Raw genomic sequence first — 20983 nt, 5'->3', positions numbered from 1 at the left:
TGAGGTCCTGCCAGAAGTGCTCCCACACCTGACAAAATTTGTGACCCGGGCCAAGAGTCAAGTCTCCCACCATGCGTCTCTCCAGTGTTGCGTGCACTATCATTAGGGATCTCCATTGTGCATATGACGGGGGACCACAGGAGAGCCAGTTGGTGAGGATGGCTTTTTTCCCATCAAAAGGGCTCTGGAGATCACATCCTGTTTTAAAGTTATGCGTTGGTTAGTGTTTTGTCATGTGTTTTTGGAACAATCGTGATTTCCAACCAATAGATTAGTAATCCCACACCCCTCAAAAACAAAATGGGAGAGAACTAGAAATTCAGCCGCCTTTGCAATAGCTCCAGCCTTATGGAACTCTCTTACCATCAAGTTTACATCTGGAATCATTCTTTAGCACTCTGCAGACCGGTATAGGATCTTACAAGCGGGTATATATCTCATCATGACCAGCAGGTGGAGACTGAAACAAAACTCTGGAATAGTACATAAGAGGTCCCTTCCCCTATTCCTATCAGTCTTCTTTCATTCTCAGCAGGTGTGAGGAGCCTGGACTGAGGTGTGAGGAGTCGTGTACCTGGACTTTAGCAAAGCATTCGATAGCGTACCACACCGCAGGTTACTGAGCAAGATGAGTTCTATAGGATTAGGTAACACATTGACGAAATGGGTTGGAAGCTGGCTTGGAGGTAGGCTCCAAAGGGTGGTGGTGAACGGCACCCCCTCCGAAATGACGGAGGTGATTAGTGGAGTACCACAGGGCTCAGTCTTGGGCCCAATCCTATTCAACATCTTTATAAGAGACTTGGCAGAAGGGCTTCGAGGTAAAATAACGTTATTCGCCGATGACGCCAAACTGAGTAATGTAGTGGGCAAATGCACAACAGATGAAGATTCAATGCCCGACAACATGATGCACGACCTACTCCTACTGGAGCAATGGTCTAGGACATGGCAACTCAACTTCAATGCCAAAAAATGCAAAGTTATGCACCTGGGCAGCCAGAATCCATGCAAGTCTTATACCCTTAATGGCGAGATCCTAGCAAAAACGGTAGCAGAACGAGACTTGGGGGTAATAGTCAGTGAGGACATGAAGTCTGCCAATCAAGTGGAGCAGGCTTCGTCCAAGGCAAGACAAACCATGGGCTGCATACGAAGGGGTTTCGTCAGTCGTAAGGCGGAAGTCATTATGCCATTGTATAGATCCATGGTGAGGCCCCACCTGGAATACTGTGTGCAATTCTGGAGGCCGCATTATCGCAAGGATGTGCTGAGACTGGAGTCGGTGCAAAGAATGGCCACCCGGATGGTCTCGGGACTCAAGGATCTACCATACGAAAAACGGCTTGACAAATTACAGCTATACTCGCTCGAGGAGCGCAGAGAGAGGGGAGACATGATCGAGACGTTCAAGTATCTTACGGGCCGCATCGAGGCGGAGGAAGATATCTTCTTTTTCAAGGGTCCCACGACAACAAGAGGGCATCCGTTGAAAATCAGGGGCGGGAAACTACGAGGTGACACCAGGAAATTCTTTTTCACTGAAAGAGTGGTTGATCGCTGGAATAGTCTTCCACTACAGGTGATTGAGGCCAGCAGCGTGCCTGATTTTAAGGCAAAATGGGATCTATTCACAGGGCAAAGGTAGGGGAGGGACATTAAGGTGGGCAGACTAGATGGGCCGTGGGCCCTTATCTGCCGTCTATTTCTATGTTTCTATGTTACCCATCTCCTTTGGTAGGGCTGTTGGAATTTGTTTAGGGATCCTGGTCCCTGTTTTTGTGCCGGATTGAGCTTGGGTGGGCCCTGTTTGGGGACCGTCCGACCTTGGGTTGTCAAACCCGGCGGGTCTCGTGCTGAGTCCACCCCCTCTTTCCTCCACCTCACCAACATTTTTTTAAAGGTGCTTCAGCAGTAAGCCTTGCCCCCTAATTCAAGCAAGGCATACTGCTTTGAGAGCTAGTAGAGTCTGTTCTGTGGGGAAAAAAAATCTTGAGGTAGTGCCGGTCTAAAGGGTTACTTTCCCTTTAAATATGCTGTAAATCACTATTTTTTTAAACTAACCAGCACTTTTCTTATAGCTAGGTCATGTATGAAGCAATTGAGCACTTCTCAGGTGAAGTGGTGCTCAATTTAGTCCAGACGTGAGGCACTCGCGGCCAGCCTGAAAACAGCTGTACGGTGCGGTCCTGGAGCTCTGTTGGCAGTGGCTTCTGGCGTCCAGGGCTCCCCGCAACTAGTGCCTCACAAGTCGGCAGGGAGCAGTGGGGAAGCCTAGTCTTCCCCCACAGAGGGATTCTCTCTCGGATGTTTTCTTTCACAGCTGATGCCGCTACAGGCCCTGGAGGGGTTATTTTTGGCGGGAACTTTGCCATGTTTACAGACAGACACCCCTCCCCCCCTCCATGTTGTCTGCAACCTCGGGTGACCTTCCCCCTGTATTGCAAACACAGGGGCAGGTTTCTGCTGGGTCCCCTGCTGTGGTAGGGAGTCCCATGGGACCCCCAGGGTGTTTTTCCCCCTGATTTACTTTTTCCTGTGTGCAGAGCCTATTTTCAGGCTGCTTGGGGTCCTGCGTGCGCCCAGGGGGTTTCTGGAGGGGAGGGGTTCCCTCCGCACCCCCGATGACTTTGCCTCCCTCTACGTATTTGGCATCCCCACTTTCTCCTCCCTCATCCAAGCACCCGAGGGTGTCTTGGGATGATAATTTGTTGTCAGAGGAGCATGTAAGCCTGAATAAGGACCCGGACCCTTTTTAGGAGTTCCTGGATCCTCTTGAGGGGACAGCCATGGGTGGCGGGTTTCCTGCTTTTCTGGAAAAAGGCGTCCGTGGTATGCCTTTTTTTCAGAGGGATGAGCTGCCAGACCTGTTTCAGCAGGTCTCGGTGCTGCGTTTTGAGGAAGTGCCACCGGAGACCCCGCGTGTGGGGGACCCTCTTCTAAGGGAGATCCATACTGTTTCCCGCTCTTTTCAACTGCATCAGGATTTTCGGGATATTGTACTGGAAAAGAGATGGCTGAGGGAGGATATGATTGAGGTCTTCAAAATCCTGAGTGGTGTAGAATGGTGAATGTGAATCCTTTTTTACTCTTTCAAAAATTAGACAGGGGGATATTCAATGAATTTGCATGAAAATACCTTTGAAACGGGAGGAAATATTTTTTTCACTCAGCGAATAGTTAAGCTCTGGAACTTTCCAAAGGATGTGGTAACAGCAGTTAGCATATCTGGGTTTAAAAAGTTCCTGCTATTGAGACAGGTGGAAAGCCATTGTTTACCCTGGGATCAGTAGCATGGAATGTTACTAGGTACTTGTGACCTAGATTGGCCATTAGTTGAGCCAGTACGAGTATGGCTGTTCTTATGTATTCTATCCACCTATCTGCACAGAAAATTTTCTCTGCTTCTCAGAGATTTTGCAGTAATGACACACTCCTTCCCCACGCCACAAAAACAAAAAGCACCCCCAAGAAGGAAGAAGGGTAATATCAAGGATGAGAATTCTAGGTTATTGGAAAGCATCCTGCTTGTCAATGAAGAATGAACATTTGAGAGATTTTCATGGTATATTGGACTTTGGTTACATTAATTGTACTCAGTTCTGTGATATGTTTGTTCTCTTTCCAGGACCACCTGTAGAGCCTGAGGATGACTCTGATAACAATACAATTTATGTACAAGGATTTACTGATACTGCAACAGTGGAGGAGTTGGTCGACTTCTTCAAACAGTACAGCGCCATCAAGGTAAGAGCAAGAATGATGGGACTTGATTTTTGCTGAGGCAAGGAAATAAGATTACATATAATGGTGCCTCCTGTTTTTAGTATCATGATCAGTAAAATATCTGGTAAGTCTAAATGATTCTGAAAGAGGATATGCCGTATCAACCTGTAAACATTGAACTGAGACAGCATGGTGGTACCTGATACCTAGAACCTTTTTCTGCTGTAACCCTTCATCCTGAATTGTTGCTCCAGTATATGTTCTGTTACTTCCCCAGTGTGTAACAGTATCCCCTCTTGTTCAGTGCTTTGTATGTTTACTTGTAACCCGTTAAAGGCTTTCTGGGAGGACGGGACATAAATCTAAATAAATATGGAAAGGATTTTGATTTGGAGATAAGGTTCTTAATTGAGGTCCCCATGTAGAGTGATATGTACTATCCTATAGCCCAGTTGATTATTCCTGCACTAACCTTACTCCTAATACAGTAAGAGTTTTTCCTTATCTCTCCAGATCAGCGGTCTTCACAAATTTTTAAGCGAGGGCAGTTTGGGTCCAAAAGGGCTGAAGGAAAGACTTGGGACCATAACACCAATAATGCTTCTTGACGTTCATTCCTTCCTCTCGTACTTATAAAGTAAAGATGAATAATGGTTGTTCTCATGAGTAGCAAAATCCTTGTGGTGTGCCCCAGGGCTCACCACTTCCCCTCTGTTCAATGTGTACCTTTCATCTTTGGATACCAAATTAGGTAATCTTGGTATAAAGTTAGTTACGCAGATGATATTACCATCATAATACCAAGTTTTTCTTCTGTTGCTAACATTAAACAAGTAGTTGAGGAAGTTTTTAATTTTGATTGAGGGATGGATGTCAGAATTTAGACTTAAGCTTAATCCTGAAAAAAAAACAAATTCTTTGCTTCATCTCGTTAGAATATCTTTGAGACTTCTTCCATTATGTTAAAGACGGTGTAATATCAGATCCATCCAACCATTAAGATTTGGGTGATTACTATTTATCAAAATCTAATTGTGTAATCAAGTTTCCGGTTCGTAAAGGTTTTCACATTCTCTGGAAACTTCTCACTGTTTCAAGTTTATTTGAAATTTGATGAATCGCTTAAACATAAAAATACTAAGCGAATTACATTAAAATCCAAATTTGAACAAGCCGTTAAAGCTCCTGGCGCTGACTCCCGACGGTGGAGGAGAGGCAAGATAGAAGAAGATTTCCGCCGCCCCCCTCTTCCCTTACTGCGGCCCCGACTGGCGATTTAAGCAGCGTGTCCTGCAGTCTTCACACGCTGCTTCGGGCCCTTCTACTACCCTGATTTGTTCCGGACGTGCCAGAGTAAATCAGGCCAGTAGAAGGACCCGAAGCAGCGTGTGAAGACTGGTGGACATGCTGCTTGAATCGCCATGTATACTCGGACCCGCGGGAAGGGAAGGGGGGCCGCCGGCAAAGGACTCGGGCACCCATTTGTAGTCGCGACTGTGGGAAGGGAAAGGGAGTAGAGGAAACAATAATGCTGCTGCACAGGGAACTGGTGTGTGGGGAGGGAAATGGAGGGGGAGGGAATGCTGCTTTGGACACAGACAAAGGGAGGAAGAGAGACAGAAAGACAAGAAGAAAGACCCAGGGGCAGGTGCACAGGGAACTGGTATGGGGGGAGGGAAATGGAGGGGGAGGGAATGCTGCTTTGGACAGACAGACAGAGGAAGGAAGGGAGACAGAAAGACAAGAAGAAAGACACAGGTGCAGGGAGATATACAGAAAGACAAACAGACAAAGGGGGCCAGGGACAGAGACAGACAGAAAGAAAGACAGCGGGGGTCACGTCAGGAAGGGTGCGGGATGCCGCAGAGGGAACTTTTCCAATGAGTGCAACTGGGCGGCTGTCGGGAACCTCTGATCAGGGACAGAGCAAGGTAACTGTATCATAGGGATAAGAAGGAGGAGGGGGAGAGAAAAAGGAAGGGACGCCTACTGCTGGACAGGGGGAGAAGGAAAGAGGTGCTGATGGACGGGGTGGGTGAAGAAAAAGGAACGGAGGCCTAATGTTGGACAGGGGGAGAAAGAAGGTGCTGCTGGACAGGGGGGAGCTAAAAAGGGAGAAGGGCTGCTGCTGCATAAGGAGAGCTGTGAAGGGGTGGTGGTGGACACAGGGGAGGTAAAAGGAAGGGAGAATGGACGGGGAGCAGGCAAGGGGTGGTGATGGACAGCCAAGGAAAAAGAAAGACAAAGAAAAAAAGCGGCTAAGGAGAGAGAGAAAGAAAAATAAATAGAGACACACACACATATATTCTAGCACCCGTTAATGTAACGGGCTATAAGACTAGTAACAAATAAAATATTAAGCGAATTACATTAAAATCCAAATTTGAATATGCGTTAAAATACAAAATAATAATAACAAATCAAAAAAAGGGGTTAGACCTACAGACCAACAGACTCAACTGGATGGAAAGGGAAGAGGGAATCAGGTTACAATATTTATCATTTTAAAAAGAGAGAAACAAGAAAGGAAAAAAAACATTAGGAAGGGTGTGGTTTATTTTATTTTATTATAAAGGACTGCTGCACTGTGATTATTCCATATAGGAGGTAAACGCATCTTTAAACAGAAGGGTTTTTAAATTAATTTTGAATTGAAACGGCTAATATCTTTTTCGTCTCTAATATATTGGGTGAGAGAATTCCAGGTTTGAGGGGCTACTACTGAAAATATATCGTATCGTCTTGTGCCGATCACTTTCAAAGAAGGGACTACCAAAAGACCTTGGGTTGATGAACGAAGGGAGCGAGAAGAGTTGTATGGAATAAGTACCCTGTTTATGAATTGCGGTTCGTTTGTGGATAAAGTTTTAAATACCAAAAGTAGAATTTTAAAGATGATGCGATGGTTGATGGGAAGCCAATGTGAAGCAACCAGAAAGGGCTTGTTTAGATTTTTCAGCCTTTAAATTGTTGGTGCAATCTTTGGTATTACCGTATATACTCGAATATAAGTCGAGACACCCTTTTTCCCCCAAAAAAGGAGGAAAAATGGTTGGCTCGAATATAAGTCAGGCGGCTTGATATTCAAGTGCCCTGTCAGGCTCTGCACCCAACCCCCTCTGGATTGGCAGAGAGGGGAGCAGGGTGCAGAGCCTGGCAGCGGTGGCCTGCAGTAATTCTGGGAGGGGGTGTTGGCTCAAATATATACTGGGACCCCCATTTTTGGCCCAAAAATCCCAGTCTATATATGAGTATATATATGGTAAGTCATTTGAACTATTGTAATATAGTCTATTTTGCAGGAACTAAGAAAAATCTTTCAAGATTGAAAATTATTCAAAACACTGCCGTAGGCGCTGGTTATCATTTCAGCTGGGTTGTATATATTACAAAGTTCTAGCTGACAATGCTCCTTCCTATTTGATTGAACTGTTTTTCTACTGAAAAATCCTCTTGAAGCTCTAAAGCTCTTCTGATTTTTCCATCGGTGAAAGGTTGTAAATTAAAAAGATATCCTGATCAGATGCTTTCATACCAGGCTGCAATCTGGGATAAGGAATTTAAACCTTTATTATTGACGTCTGTTTCACATTTGCATTTTGGGAGACAGTTGAAGACTTACTATTTTCACAGTTCTTGGGTTTCTGGTCTCCGAACTATTATCAATTGTGTATTCCTAGCTAATCTTTTGTAAACCGCATAGAACTTAAAGGTGATGCGGTCTAGAAATGGATTTTATGTTATGTTACAAGGCAGTCCGAGTTAGACGCTCAATTTTAAGTTCAACTTGTACTTAACGCGGTTGTGGCTTCATTTGATTTCACTGAGTAGTATTTTCAGTGGCATAGATTCCTACACTTCACCTGTAGCAGATTCAGGAATGGCCACATTAAAACAGAGTGTGGTTGTGCATGCTGTTCTCAAATATACAATTTCAATTTATAAGCTGTTTTGGTGTTTTGTTTTAATTTATTTATAATTATTGAAATAACATACAAGTAAAACAACTTGTGTAGGCAATTCGAAAGAAAACAATATATATCACAGAGTATCAACGTAATACATCTTTTCATAGACCTATATTCAGTACCAGCTCTCAAGCCCTCAGATCCTTTCTTCTTATCTGCCCATGAGTCTTTCGTATTTGCCCACCTCCCCTTAAGCGTCTGTCTCCCCTCCTCCCCAGCTTCTCCAGCCTGCCTTCCTTCCCCCAGTCCAGCCTCCCTTTTTCACCACCCTATCTGCTACCCCAACATGCCTAGCCTCACTCACAAGCTCATTGCCTTTCTCCTCCTCTACTTGCTTAGCACTTGCTGGATTACAAAAACTTTAGCCTTAGAACCTATTACATCTCATGGACTAGAATCCCAGGACCTGATAAATTCCTCCGCCCCCACCAGCTCGTTCATGACGTCACAGAAACAGGTCCTTTCCCCATCCCTGTGATCAACACTACCCGCCACCCACCCAGACCAATACACAATAGAAAACGATCCCTAAAAAATTTACAACATACAGAACCTTCGCCACTCCCAGAACAATCCACTCTTCCTGGCGCCTACCTGAACATTCGCTTGGTAAGAAATAAAGCCCAACTCTTCAAAGATTGGCTGGAAGAAACCCATCTAGACATTGTACTTCTAACTGAAACATGGCTCATTTCCGACCAGGATGCCATCATAGCAGATATTCTCCCACCACATTACAAAATCATCCCCCTCTCAAGAAACTCTAAAAGGGAAGGTGGCCTGGCCATCATTCTCCATGACCACTTTCACTTCCAAATCCTGGATTCCAAATTAACCAATGACCTGGAAATCCTCACCTGCAAAATCTCCAAAACAGACTACATTGATAACTTATTGTCACGCTATTCTACATACCCCCTAATAAATGGAATCTAGCTAAAGAAGACTACTACGAATTCCTTCTCACGAACTCGGCAGCCGGCACACACAACCTCTTAGCAGGAGACATCAATCTACACCTTGAGCAAGAAGAGAACCCAATGTTGCAGACCTATTCTCCTTCCTCACATCGCTAGGCTTCACCAAGCCCCCCCATACCACACCACACAATAAAGGTCACCAGCTTGACCTGATCACTTTCCTTTCCAACACCCCCACTACTCCCAACATAAGTCTCGCAGAACAAACTTGGTCTAACACCCCTTGGTCCGACCACCTCCTGTGTCATTTTGAACTAGCCTGGCTCAAAAAACAACCAGACAGGAAGCCCACGCCCAACCATACAAAGACGATGACCTAGACAAGAGAGAAAATTAATCCAGCAGATTTCTGGTCACATTACACCCTCATTTCTAACCCCGACCCCAACTTCCACCTAGACTGGAAAAACTTCAGTGACCAAGTCCTAAACACTATCGTCTCCCCTAAGACTTCGCAAGAAAACCCCTCGGCCCTCAAACAGCTGGTTTGATGCGGACCTCTTAGCCATAGAACGCAAAGTACGGAAACTAGAAAGAACATGGCGTAAATCAGGGACTGACAACGATAGACTCAACTGACGACTGAAAGTCAACGAATACAAAAGATTGATCAACGAAAAACACAGTAAACATTACTCCCAACTAATCAACTCCCCTTCTCTAAACAGTAAAGCACTTTTTAGAATAGTCAACTCCCTTCTAGACACAGATTCACACAAACGCTCCAGCTCAGACCTCCCGCCCCCCGCTACAATCCTAGCAGACCATTTTGCTAACAAAATTCACACCTTAAAATCGTCTCTTATAGCCCCCAGCCCTGAACCAATATTCAACCTTCCTGCAGCAGACACAGTAGGTTCAATTACAGACATGATCTGGAGCTCCTTCGAAAGACCAGACTGGAACCTTTTTCTCAAACTCTACTCAAAATACGCTAACTCCAACTGCCTATTAGACAATTGCCCACCCACCATCATGAAATCCGCCCCCCCCCCCCATTCAAAACCGAACTCTTCAATTTGGTCTCACTATGCCTGTCCACTGGTCACTTCCCGACTGAACTTGGCCACATTCTTGTATCCCCCCGCCTTAAAAACAACAAGGAACCCATCTCTTCCACCGCCAACTACAGACCCATCGCCAACATACCACTATTCCAAAAACTCATGGAAGGCCTTATTAACCATGACTTCATGAATTACCTAGAAAAGTTCAACATTCTTCATGATTCCCAATCCGGCTTCCGCACAAACCACAGCACAGAAACTGTCTTAGCTGCTCTGACCAATTACCTCCTCCACCTGTTCTCACTGGGCAAAAGCGCCCTAGTACTCCAATTCGACCTTAGCAGCGCCTTCGACCTGGTCGACCATGATATCCTGCTCAGCTGCCTTGACTCCATCAGCATCACCGGCCAAGTACTAAACTGGTTCTCTAGCTTCCTAACTAACCGTACTTACCAGGTCCACAGCAATGGAACCTTCTCCCATCACTGGCGCAATCCCTGGCGCAATCCCTGCAGAGTCCCACAAGGCTCCCCTCTATCCCCTCCCTTTTCAACATTTACTTGGCCCCTCTGACACGGACACTAGCCGACTTAAACCTAAAATCATTCATATACGCAGATGACATCACCATTATCATTCCCCTAACTTCATTCACACAACAGACGGAACAACTCACCTCTTCTGTCCTCACCAAGTTAGAACTATGGACCTCACAATTCAAATTAAAATTGAACACTGAAAAAACCAAAATTTTCCTGGCAAGTCCTACCCATAAACTAACAAACACTTCCCTGAAATTGAACGGCCTAGACTATCCTATCAACCCCACCATAAAAATCCTGGGAGTCCTTCTAGACAGATGCTTAACCTTCGAAGATCATACCAGTGCCCAGGTCAAAAAATGTTTCTGCACCCTCTGGAAACTTCGCACCATTAAACGCCACTTCGACCACCTCTCCTTTCGTCTTCTGGTCCAATCACTAATCCTAAGCATACTGGACTATTGTAACATCAAATACCTGGGCTCCTATAAAAACACCATCAAACGTTTAAGAATAGTTCAAAATGCTGCTGTCCGCCTCATCTTCGGCCTCAAAAAATATGACTACGTAAGCCCCTATTACACTAAACTCCACTGGCTACCGGTGGAGGCAAGGATCATCTTTAAATTTGCCTGCCTCTGCTTCAAAACCTTAGCAGGCTCTTCACCAATCTACCTATCTGAGCACCTTGAAATTGCAGGCCCCTCTCATACACGAAACACCTACCTGTTTTCCTTTCCTTCCCTGAAGGGCTGCCTCTACAAGAAATTCCTCGACAGAACCCTAGCATTCCAAGCGGGCAAATGGAATAAATGCCTCACAGCCCTCATCTCCAATTCCCCCCCCCCCTATCAAATGTTCAGGAAGTCAATCAAAACCTACCTTTTTGACAAATTCCTCTAACTTCTCCCCCCTCTTCCTTGCCTCCTCCTCTGACCTCGACTTACCTCCAGACTCTCCGACTCCTCCAATCTTGTTAGCCACTAAATGACTTAAAAAGGATCACTCAATCCAACTAATTATCCCGTCTTCGTTACTCCCCATACTAAATGCCTCTGCTCTGCCTTATCGAACACCGCAGTATGTATCACCGCTATATGTAACACCGCTGACCGAAAATGTAACTTCGCTGTAAATGTACAGTCTCTTCATCTGTTAACCGCATAGAACTTGTATACAAGAATAAAGTTATTATAATAAGAGTCCAATATTTCTCCTTAGACATCAAAAAATTTGGAAGGGGAGAAAGCTTAATATTGGGGACCAAATTCTACATGAGGGGAAACAAGGATTTAAAAATGAAAAGGCATTAACGGCTTATTGGCCCCTTAACAGTCCAATTACTTCCCATTTTACCCCCCTGGAGATTTTCTTCAAGTCTAGGAAGGCTCGCAAAACGTCTGGAACAAAGAAAGTATATTTAGTCCCAGCATATTTAATAAGGCATTTGCATGGATACATCAGTTGAAAGACTGCACCAATTTCCTTAGTCTCTTGTCTCATAGCTAGAAAAGATTTCCTTCTCGTTTGAGTCTCTTTATTTACATCAGGAAAAACCCATATACGTTGACCCATAAAGGGAATTTGAGATTTCCGAAAATAAAGTTTCAGTACTGAATTCAAATCTTGTTGAAAAATAAGACACAAGCAATGTTGCTCTTTCTTCAGTTGTTGTAGTAGTCTCCAATATAGCTGACAAATTATCCAAATCCATGGTAGGAGGAACTTGCTGAATCTGATTGTCAGTCTCCACTTCAGTCCCTGGGGGTTTTTTCATAGGCAAATAATAAATTTTGTTTAATGGAGGAATAGCCTCGAAGTTTAAATTTTTTCTGGAAGCATTGGTTAAGTGCAGAAATACGAACTTTAAGTGATGTTATTTCAAATGGAAAGCTGCTTGATTTTACACAACTGCAACAAAAATTCAGGCTTAATAAATCACAATGTTTTCGTTGGTTGCAAATGAAGCAGGCCATCAGGCAGGGTTCCCTGAATGGAAAAGTCTTAATTCCCAATACAGTATGGAATTTTTATGTTTCCAGGCAAATTTTCTGGGCCACCAGGCGCAGTGGTACAAAGTTAGTGAATTGGTTAAAAAAAAAAGCCTTAAAATGGTCTTAGGGATATTTGGAGCATTGAGATTAAGCATCAGATTTCAGCATCTCAATGGCCACAAATTTGGTCTTGGAGAATAAGATATACATTGTCAGCATCTATGAGGCAAACTTGTTTTTTTCTTTTGCATAGAGCATTTTGGACCCCAGTTAGAATACAAAAGTTGAATAGTTCATTATCTAATAGATTCTGGCATTGTAATCTTGATATAGGGACTTTGGATCATCTTTTGTTTTATTGTCCCTATATCTTGGCCTTTTGGAAATCGATCTGGGATCAAATAAATTGTTTATTGGAAAATCCTGTAGCGCTATCTTATGATTCTGTGATATTTGGCATGTCTATGAGAAAAAAGAGTCTATCGGCGAATAATAACAAACTTTTATTGATCCAAAGGATGTGGAGGTCATGGGACCACTAGGAACCAGTGACCACAACATGATTCAGTTCAAAGTGCAAGTAGGGCTATCTATGGGAAAGAGAACCAAGGCAACAACATTTAACTTCAAGAAAGGGAACTATGATGCCATGAGACAAATGGTGAGAAAGAAGCTCAGAAACAGCTCCAAGGAAACTCGGACTGTGGAGCAAGCCTGGTCCCTATTCAAGGACACAGTAAACAAGGCGCAAAACCTATATATACCAAGATTTAGGAAAGGTTCCAAGAAGAATCAGACGAGGGACCCTGCATGGATAACCAGTGAAGTAAAGAAGGTGATAGGAGACAAGAAAATATCATTTCGGAAGTGGAAAAAAGATAAAACTGAAGGAAACTGGAGAGAGCACAGGAAGCATCAAAAAGAATGTCACCGAGTAGTCAAGAAAGCCAAGAAAGAGCATGAGGAGAGACTGGCCAAGGAAGCAAGAAATTTCAAACCATTTTTCCGATATGTGAAAGGGTAACAGCCAGCGAGGGAGGAGGTGGGGCCCCTGGATGAGGGTGACCGGAAGGGAGTGGTGAAAGAGGAAAAAGAAGTGGCTGGTAGGCTAAACGAGTTCTTCTCGTCGGTCTTTACAATAGAGGACACATCCAGTGTGCCAGAACCGGAAAAAATCTTCAGGGGAGATCAAGAGGGGAAATTATCATGCATGGAGGTAAGCCTCGAAGACGTTCTCAGGCAGATAGATAGATTAAGAACAGACAAAGCTCCGGGCCCAGACGGGATCCACCCAAGAATACTGAAAGAGCTCAGAGATGAAACAGCAGAGCTACTGCAGCATATTTGCAACCTGACCTTGAGAACAGGGGTAATCCCGGAGGACTGGAAGATAGCGAATGTTACACCGATCTTCAAAAAAGGATCGAGAGGCGACCCGGGAAACTACAGACCGGTGAGCTTAACCTCTGTTCCGGGGAAGATGGCCGAATCACTGATCAAGGAAGGTATCAATGAGCATATAGAAAAAAATAATCTGATGAGATCGAGCCAGCATGGTTTCTGTAAAGGCCGATCATGCCAGACAAATCTACTGCATTTCTTTGAGGGGATAAGTAAACAATTGGACCAAGGTGACCCAGTAGACATTATATATCTAGATTTCCAAAAAGCCTTCAACAAGGTGCCCCATGAGCGCTTACTGAAGAAACTGTGGAGTCACGGGGTGGAAGGGGACGTGCACAGATGGATCAAAAATTGGCTGGCGGACAGGAAACAAAGGGTAGGAGTAAAGGGGCACTACTCTGACTGGATAGGGGTCACAAGTGGTGTTCCGCAAGGGTCAGTGCTGGGACCACTGCTGTTCAATATATTTATTAATGATCTAGAAACGGGGACAAAGTGCGAAGTTATCAAGTTCGCGGATGACACAAAACTCTCCAGCAGGGTCAGAACTGTTGAGGAATGCAAAGAACTGCAGAGCGACCTGAACAAACTGAGTGAGTGGGCAAAAAAATGGCAGATGAGCTTCAATGTGGAGAAATGTAAGGTCTTGCACATAGGGAAGGGGAACTCCATGTACAGCTACGCGATGGGAGGGAGGGTACTCGGGGAAGGCAGCCAAGAAAAAGATCTGGGGGTATTGGTGGATAACACAATGAAGCCGGCGGCGCAATGTGCAGCGGCCTCAAAAAAAGCGAACAGAATGTTGGGCATTATCAAGAAAGGTATCACTACCAGAACGAAGGAAGTTATCCTACCACTGTATCGAGCAATGGTGCGCCCACATCTGGAATACTGCGTCCAATACTGGTCGCCATACCTCAAGAAGGACATGGCAATACTCGAGAGGGTCCAGAGGAGGGCAACGAGGATGATAAAGGGTATGGAGAACCTTTCATATGCCGAACGGTTAGAAAGGCTGGGGCTCTTTACCCTGGAGAAGCGGAGACTGAGAGGGGACATGATAGAGACTTATAAAATCATGAAAGGCATAGAGAAGGTGGAGAGGGACAGATTCTTTAGACTAGCAGGGACAACTAAAACAAGAGGTCATTCAGAAAAACTGAGAGGAGACAGATTCATAACGAATGCAAGGAAGTTCTTCTTCACTCAGAGGGTGGTGGACACTGGAACGCGCTTCCCGGAGAGGTGATAGGACAGAGTACAATTCTGGGATTCAAAAAGGGACTGGATGACTTCCTGGAAGCGAAGGGGATTACAGGGTACAGATAGAGGTTTACCTTACAGGACATTGAGCGAATAGGGTATGGATATTTTAATAATAATAATAATAATAATAACTTTATTCTTATATACCGCCAACAATCTTGCAACTTCTAGGCGGTTTACAATAAAGAGAAATTGTACAGACAGCGAATTACAGAGTATGGCAGTGTACATCTGATTATAACAACATTAATCGTGATAACAACAGTTCGTATGCTGCAGGGCCATGCGGCTTACAAAGAATTAGAAAAATTCCATAAATTGAATGGAGTATTCATAGTTAGTGATTAGGGTTGACAGTTTACAAGTTCGGTTTTGGGATGGTATTACGAAGGGGGGCTATTGTCCTGGTTCGTTCCCTAGGTATTTCGAGAACAGGTAAGTTTTTAGGTGTTTCCTAAATTCTCCGTATTTGTTTGTGTGTGAAATTAATTTTTCTAGGTCTTTGCCCCATAAGGCTGCTTGGTACGATAGAACTTGTTGATGGTATCTCTTATATTTGCATCCTCTAACCGGTGGGGAGACGAATTTCAGGTGTGTTCTTCTCTCATGTCTGTTGGTTGGGAATGAGAAGAGGTCTGTTATGTATTTAGGGACTAGACCGTGTAATACCTTGAAGCAGAGACATCCCAGCTTGAACTTCGTTCGTGCCTCCATTGGCAGCCAGTGCAGGAGTCGGTAGGAAGGGGTTATGTGATCAGACTTCTTCAGCCCGAAAATCAGCCTGACTGCTGCGTTTTGTATTAGTTGTAGTCTCTGCATTTGCTTCTGGGAGATTGCCAGATGGGTAATTTTGCAATAATCAAGGTGGTTTAGTATTAGGGATTGTACTAGAATTCTGAAAGCTGAAGCGTTGAAGTATGCTCTAATGGACCTAAGTTTCCAGAGTGAAAAACCCTTTTTTGATTAGGGAGTCTACATGGTCTTTCATTGTTAGACCTTGGTCTAGTATTACCCCCAGAACCTTCATCGTTGGTTGAATGGGGTAGTTAAGATTATTAATGCGTACTGATTTTGTCGTATTATGTGCGTGTGGCGAGGCTATAAAGAATTTAGTTTTGTCTGAATTGAGCTTCAGTTTGAATTCTGTGGTCCATTGTTCCATCAGGTTTAGCGCTTCTGTTGTTATGGGGGTGATTTCGGAGGGAGACGCATTAAACGGGATAATGATTGTGAAGTCATCTGCATAACTGAATACTTTTATACCTCGCTGGGCCAGCTGCATGCCTAGTGAAGATATATAGACATTGAAGAGTAGTGGGGATAGTGGGGATCCCTGTGGAACGCCTGATGGGTTTCTCCATATTTTAGAGAGGTTGCAGTTGAAGCGTACTTGATAGGTGCGGTTAGGTTAGGTAGGGAACACTTTCAGGTCATGGACCTGGGGGGCCGCCGCGGGAGCGGACTGCCGGGCACGATGGACCCCTGGTCTGACCCGGCAGAGGCAATGCTTATGTTCTTATGACGGGAGTTGCCATTCAACATATTACTAATAATTGGAAAGATCATAGCAGACTTAACTTTAATTTTTGGTGGAATTCGCTATGTCATTTATATAACATGGAACGTTCAATAGCAGTACAAAATGGAAATTATAAAAAATTTATTAAAATATGGGAGCCATTAACAGATATAACATTGTTTTGTATGAATAGATATAACATTGTTTTGTATGAATAGATATCATTTTTCTTTTGAGGATGTACCAATTAAGGTTGGGAGGGGGGAGGGTTTGTTTTGATAAAGTGTTGAAATAGAATTACTAATAGGATTAGAGGGAGGGTAGGGTAAGGATTTCTTTAATGTTTATATAGTATAATGATAAGATTTACAAGTTTTTAAATAAGTGTTATGATTCTTGTACACTTGAGAGGTTTAAAAATGAATAAAGAAAAATTAATATGGGGGAGGGAGGGTGGGTTATCTATATATATAAAATCGGAGGTATGTATGTGTGTATGTGCCGCGATCACGCAAAAACGGCTTGACCAATTTGAACGAAACTTGGTATGCAGATCCCTCACTACCTGGGATGATATGTTCTGGGGGTCTCGCGGCCCACCTGCACACGTGGGCGGAGCTACAAACATAAAATCAGATTTCACCCATTCATGTCAATGGAAAAAATGTAAAAAGCTGCCATTTTCACAGTAATTCAAAAACGGCTTGACCGATTTGAACGAAACTTGGTATGCAGATCCCTCACTACCTGGGGTGATATGTTCTGGGAGTCTCTCGGCCCACCTGCACACGTGGGCGGAGCTACAAACAGAAAATCAGATTTCACCCATTCATGTCAATGGAAAAAATGTAAAAAGCTACCATTCTCACTGTAAGTCAAAAACGGCTTGACCGATTTGAACGAAACTTGGTATGCAGATCCCTCACTACCTGGGGTGATATGTTCTGGGGGGGTCTCACGGCCCACCTGCACACGTGGGCGGAGCTACAAACAGAAAATCAGATTTCACCCATTCATGTCAATGGAAAAGATGTAAAAAGCTGCCATTCTCACAGTAAGTCAAAAACGCCTTGACCGATTTGAACGAAACTTGGTATGCAGATCCCTCACTACCTGGGGTGATATGTTCTGGGGGTCTTGCGGCCCACAACTCTATGTTGCTTGCTCAAGGGTGGGTTCACCCAAGAATTTATATGTTCTTGCTCCAGGAGGTGAAACTAAAAATGTTGTTTATAATCACGTTTTGCGTTAGTTGTATTGTATTCATTTTGTCAAATATTTCACATTATAATTTGAATATTGTACTTTCTATTAAGCTGTAAAAAAATAATTTCATTCACTACTATAAAGTATCTTTATTTGAATCCATTTACAGTGTTATTGCTATAATTAAATACCCGTGCAACGCCGGGGCATCAGCTAGTAGGTTTATATATATATATATATATACACAATTGTTTATCTTGATAGATTTTTTCAAGTGTTGTTTTGAGACTATGTATGGTTTTTTTTCTTGTACACTTGTTGAATGATTAAAAATGAATAAAGAATTAAAAAAAGAAAAAAAGTACTTCCTAAAAAGTTCTACAGCTGATATTTCCAAGGTCTTTGGGAAGTTCAAGAAACGCAAATTGAGTCTTCTGTTAAAATTTTCTAGCTTTTCTATGAACCACCAATTTATCTTTGACCAAACTATCAACTGCTGTTTTCAAGGTTTTTATATCTTCATGTACTAATTGAAATTTAGCTTCATTGTCAGCTTTAACATTTTCAACAGTTTTAGACAGAGTCCATTTTCCTCACCAATTCTGATGTTTCTTGGGCAGTCTTCAATACTGTTCCTTCCATTCTAAGGAGAACTCACCAGACGTCCAGCAGGGTGACCTCCTTATAAACTAATCTCATTACCTCAACAGGAAGTTGTTACTCTATGGAAGTTTTTTAGCCAGTGATGTGGAAGTGGTGATTTGAGCTTGAGTTCTGCCAATAAAACCTGAGGCTTTTTCTTCCATTTGAGTAGACTCTCAGCTACCTTTTAAGTGGAGTTTTTTTGCACTACTTTATTTATATTTCCCCACTTCACCTTTTGCAATATTGTTGATAGTGGAATATACATTTTTAATAATCTGGACAGATGTGTAATTCTGCCAGCTCAAGCTCACTAATGGAAATATGAGTGTTTTCCATAATGGTCTTCCCCCCCCCCCCCCCAATTCTTTATTCATTTTAAAATCAAACAAGTGCACATAAATATATCGTACATTGATTCCAATATAGCACATAAAATCTAATAGACCATTAATGATAAAAACTCTACCCACCCACCTTTCATCAGTTAATCTATATAAAATATATTATACTATTATAAACATAATTATAAAATTTCCTCCCTAAATCCTCCCTCTCCCCTGAGTGTGCATATAATAAATCTAAAAAAGGAAGAAAAATTATGCCTATTCATTACAATACTTTTCCAATGGCCCCCAAATCTTTATGAAGTTATTATAATTCCCTTTTTGCAATGCTATTGCTCTTTCCATCTTAAAAATATGACACAACGAATTCCACCAGAATGTGTAATTAAGATTATTGTAATTTCCCAGTTATTGGTAATATGTTGAATGGCAACCCCTGTCATAATTAATAAGTTTATTGTTGTGTGATGATATTTGACTCTTTTTTTTTTCTCATAACCATTCCAAATAAAACCTTATCATAAGAAAGCGCAACATGGTTTTCCAATAGAGAATTTACTTGAGTCCAAATTGATTTCCAAAATAACTTAATACAGGGACAGTAATAAAGTAGATGATCCAATGTCACTGGTTCCAGATTACAGTGCCAGCATCTATTAGATTTAGAGCTATCTAACTTTTGTAAACGAACAGGGGTCCAAAACGCTTTATGCAACAAAAAAAAACAAGTTTGCCTCATAGATGCTGACACTGTACATCTCATTCTCTAAGACCAAAATTAATGGTCTTAATTGTTGTGTATTATACCAGTGTTCTTCAACCTTTTTGCACCCGTGGACCGGCAGAAATAAAATAATTATTTTGTGGACCGGCAAACTACTAGAACTAAAATTTAAAAACCCCATTTACGCCCCATCTCCGCGAGCTCGGTCCCCGCAAACCATCTGATCCCATCTGCACAAGCCGCAATTATGATTTTATATTGAACGTATTTTATTAAAGTATAAAAAGAAACAATATTCTGAACAATTATGATTTTATAAGTACAAATATACAGAGCACGGACCAACAAAACCCCTGTCTCCCCTCCCCTTCACATATATCCCCTCTACTATCAAGAAAACTGAACAAGCCAAGTTATTATAGAATGCTACATAGAAATATCATGCTAACAGAATACTGCAGTCCCCACTTATGTCTCTAGCAGGATATATAATTCAAATCTGATATATTCTAATGACAAAATAGAAATAAAATTATTTTTTCTACCTTTTGTTGTCTCTGGTTTCTGCTTTCATCTTCTTTTCACTCTTTTCCTTCCACCATCTGCCCGTTCCATCCAATGTCTGCCCTCTCCCCCTTCCATATGTATCTGACTTCTTTCTATGCCCCTCTTCCTTGTCCATCCTCCTCTCTCCTTTTTACATCATTCATTCCAGCTTCACTGCCTTCTTCATTTGTATCTCTCCTACACCAGATCTAGCATCTTTATCCCTCTCTCATTTCTCTGCTGACCCCTTTCCAGCATCAATGTCTCTCTACTTTCTCATTCCTCTCTCTCCCCTTTCTCTCATCTGATCTCTCCATTCCACCCTGACCCCCTTCCCCTCCTGTAATCTCCCTGCCAGCTGTTTCCTTCCATTTTTCTTTCTCCCTACCCTCCTTCCTTTTTTTCTTTCTCCCTTCCCTCCTCCCTCTATCCAACATTAACTCTCTTCCCATCCCTTTCCCTCCTCCCCTTCCAGCAGCATCTCTCCTTCTTCTCCCTTCCCTCCTCCCTCTATCCAACATTAACTTTCTTCCCATCCCTTTCCTTCCTTCCCTCCCAGCAGCATCTCTCCTTCTAACTTCCTTCAAGTCCAGTAACAGCTCTCCCTTTTCCAGCACCTTCCCAGCCTCCTAAAGTGGCTTCCTCCCCTTCCAGCAACTCTCGGTACTTGCCTGCAGGAAGTTGCTGGTAAATCACTGCCCTGGCAAATAGGAGAGCTGGTGGGAGGGGAGGAAGTCACTATGAAGGCTCCCCAGGATCTTGTTCGCACACGCTGACCATCTCCCTCCACCTGCACCTGAATCTGAAGCTCTCTCCGGTCTAATCGCAACTTCCCCGCGGCCCTCTTCAGCAACTCGGCAGGGGTGGCGATCAAGACACGCTGCCGACATCGGGACCTTCACTCTCTGAGTCCCGCCTGTTTTGTTTCCGAACTTCCTGTTTCCGAACAGGCGAGACTCACAGAGGGAAGGCCCCGACGTTGGCAGCCTATCTTGATCGCCTGAGGCTGGGAGGAACATTAGTCAGCAGGAACCGCAGTCAGGAGGAACCGCAGTCGGCAGGAAATTTAACTGCCGACTTGATCTCGCCGGCCCTGCGCAGACCGGCAGAAA

General features: G+C 43.4%; 1 protein-coding gene across 2 annotated transcripts in view; it reads left to right on the top strand.

Moving 5' to 3' along the window:
• The window catches only part of EWSR1 (EWS RNA binding protein 1), a 217481-nt gene that overhangs the window by 156341 nt on the left and 40157 nt on the right, over window positions 1–20983 (top strand). For both annotated transcript variants that reach the window (XM_033956837.1, XM_033956836.1), the window contains exon 11: window positions 3629–3747. In XM_033956837.1, coding sequence (XP_033812728.1) covers window positions 3629–3747 — 119 coding nt within the window. The remainder of the gene's footprint in view (window positions 1–3628; window positions 3748–20983) is intronic.

The sequence above is a fragment of the Geotrypetes seraphini genome, chromosome 8 (genome assembly GCF_902459505.1).
Source record: "Geotrypetes seraphini chromosome 8, aGeoSer1.1, whole genome shotgun sequence".
Lineage (NCBI taxonomy): Eukaryota > Metazoa > Chordata > Amphibia > Gymnophiona > Dermophiidae > Geotrypetes > Geotrypetes seraphini.
The sequence above is the reverse complement of the archived record's forward strand: the minus strand, read 5'-3'. Positions and strand labels throughout refer to the sequence as shown.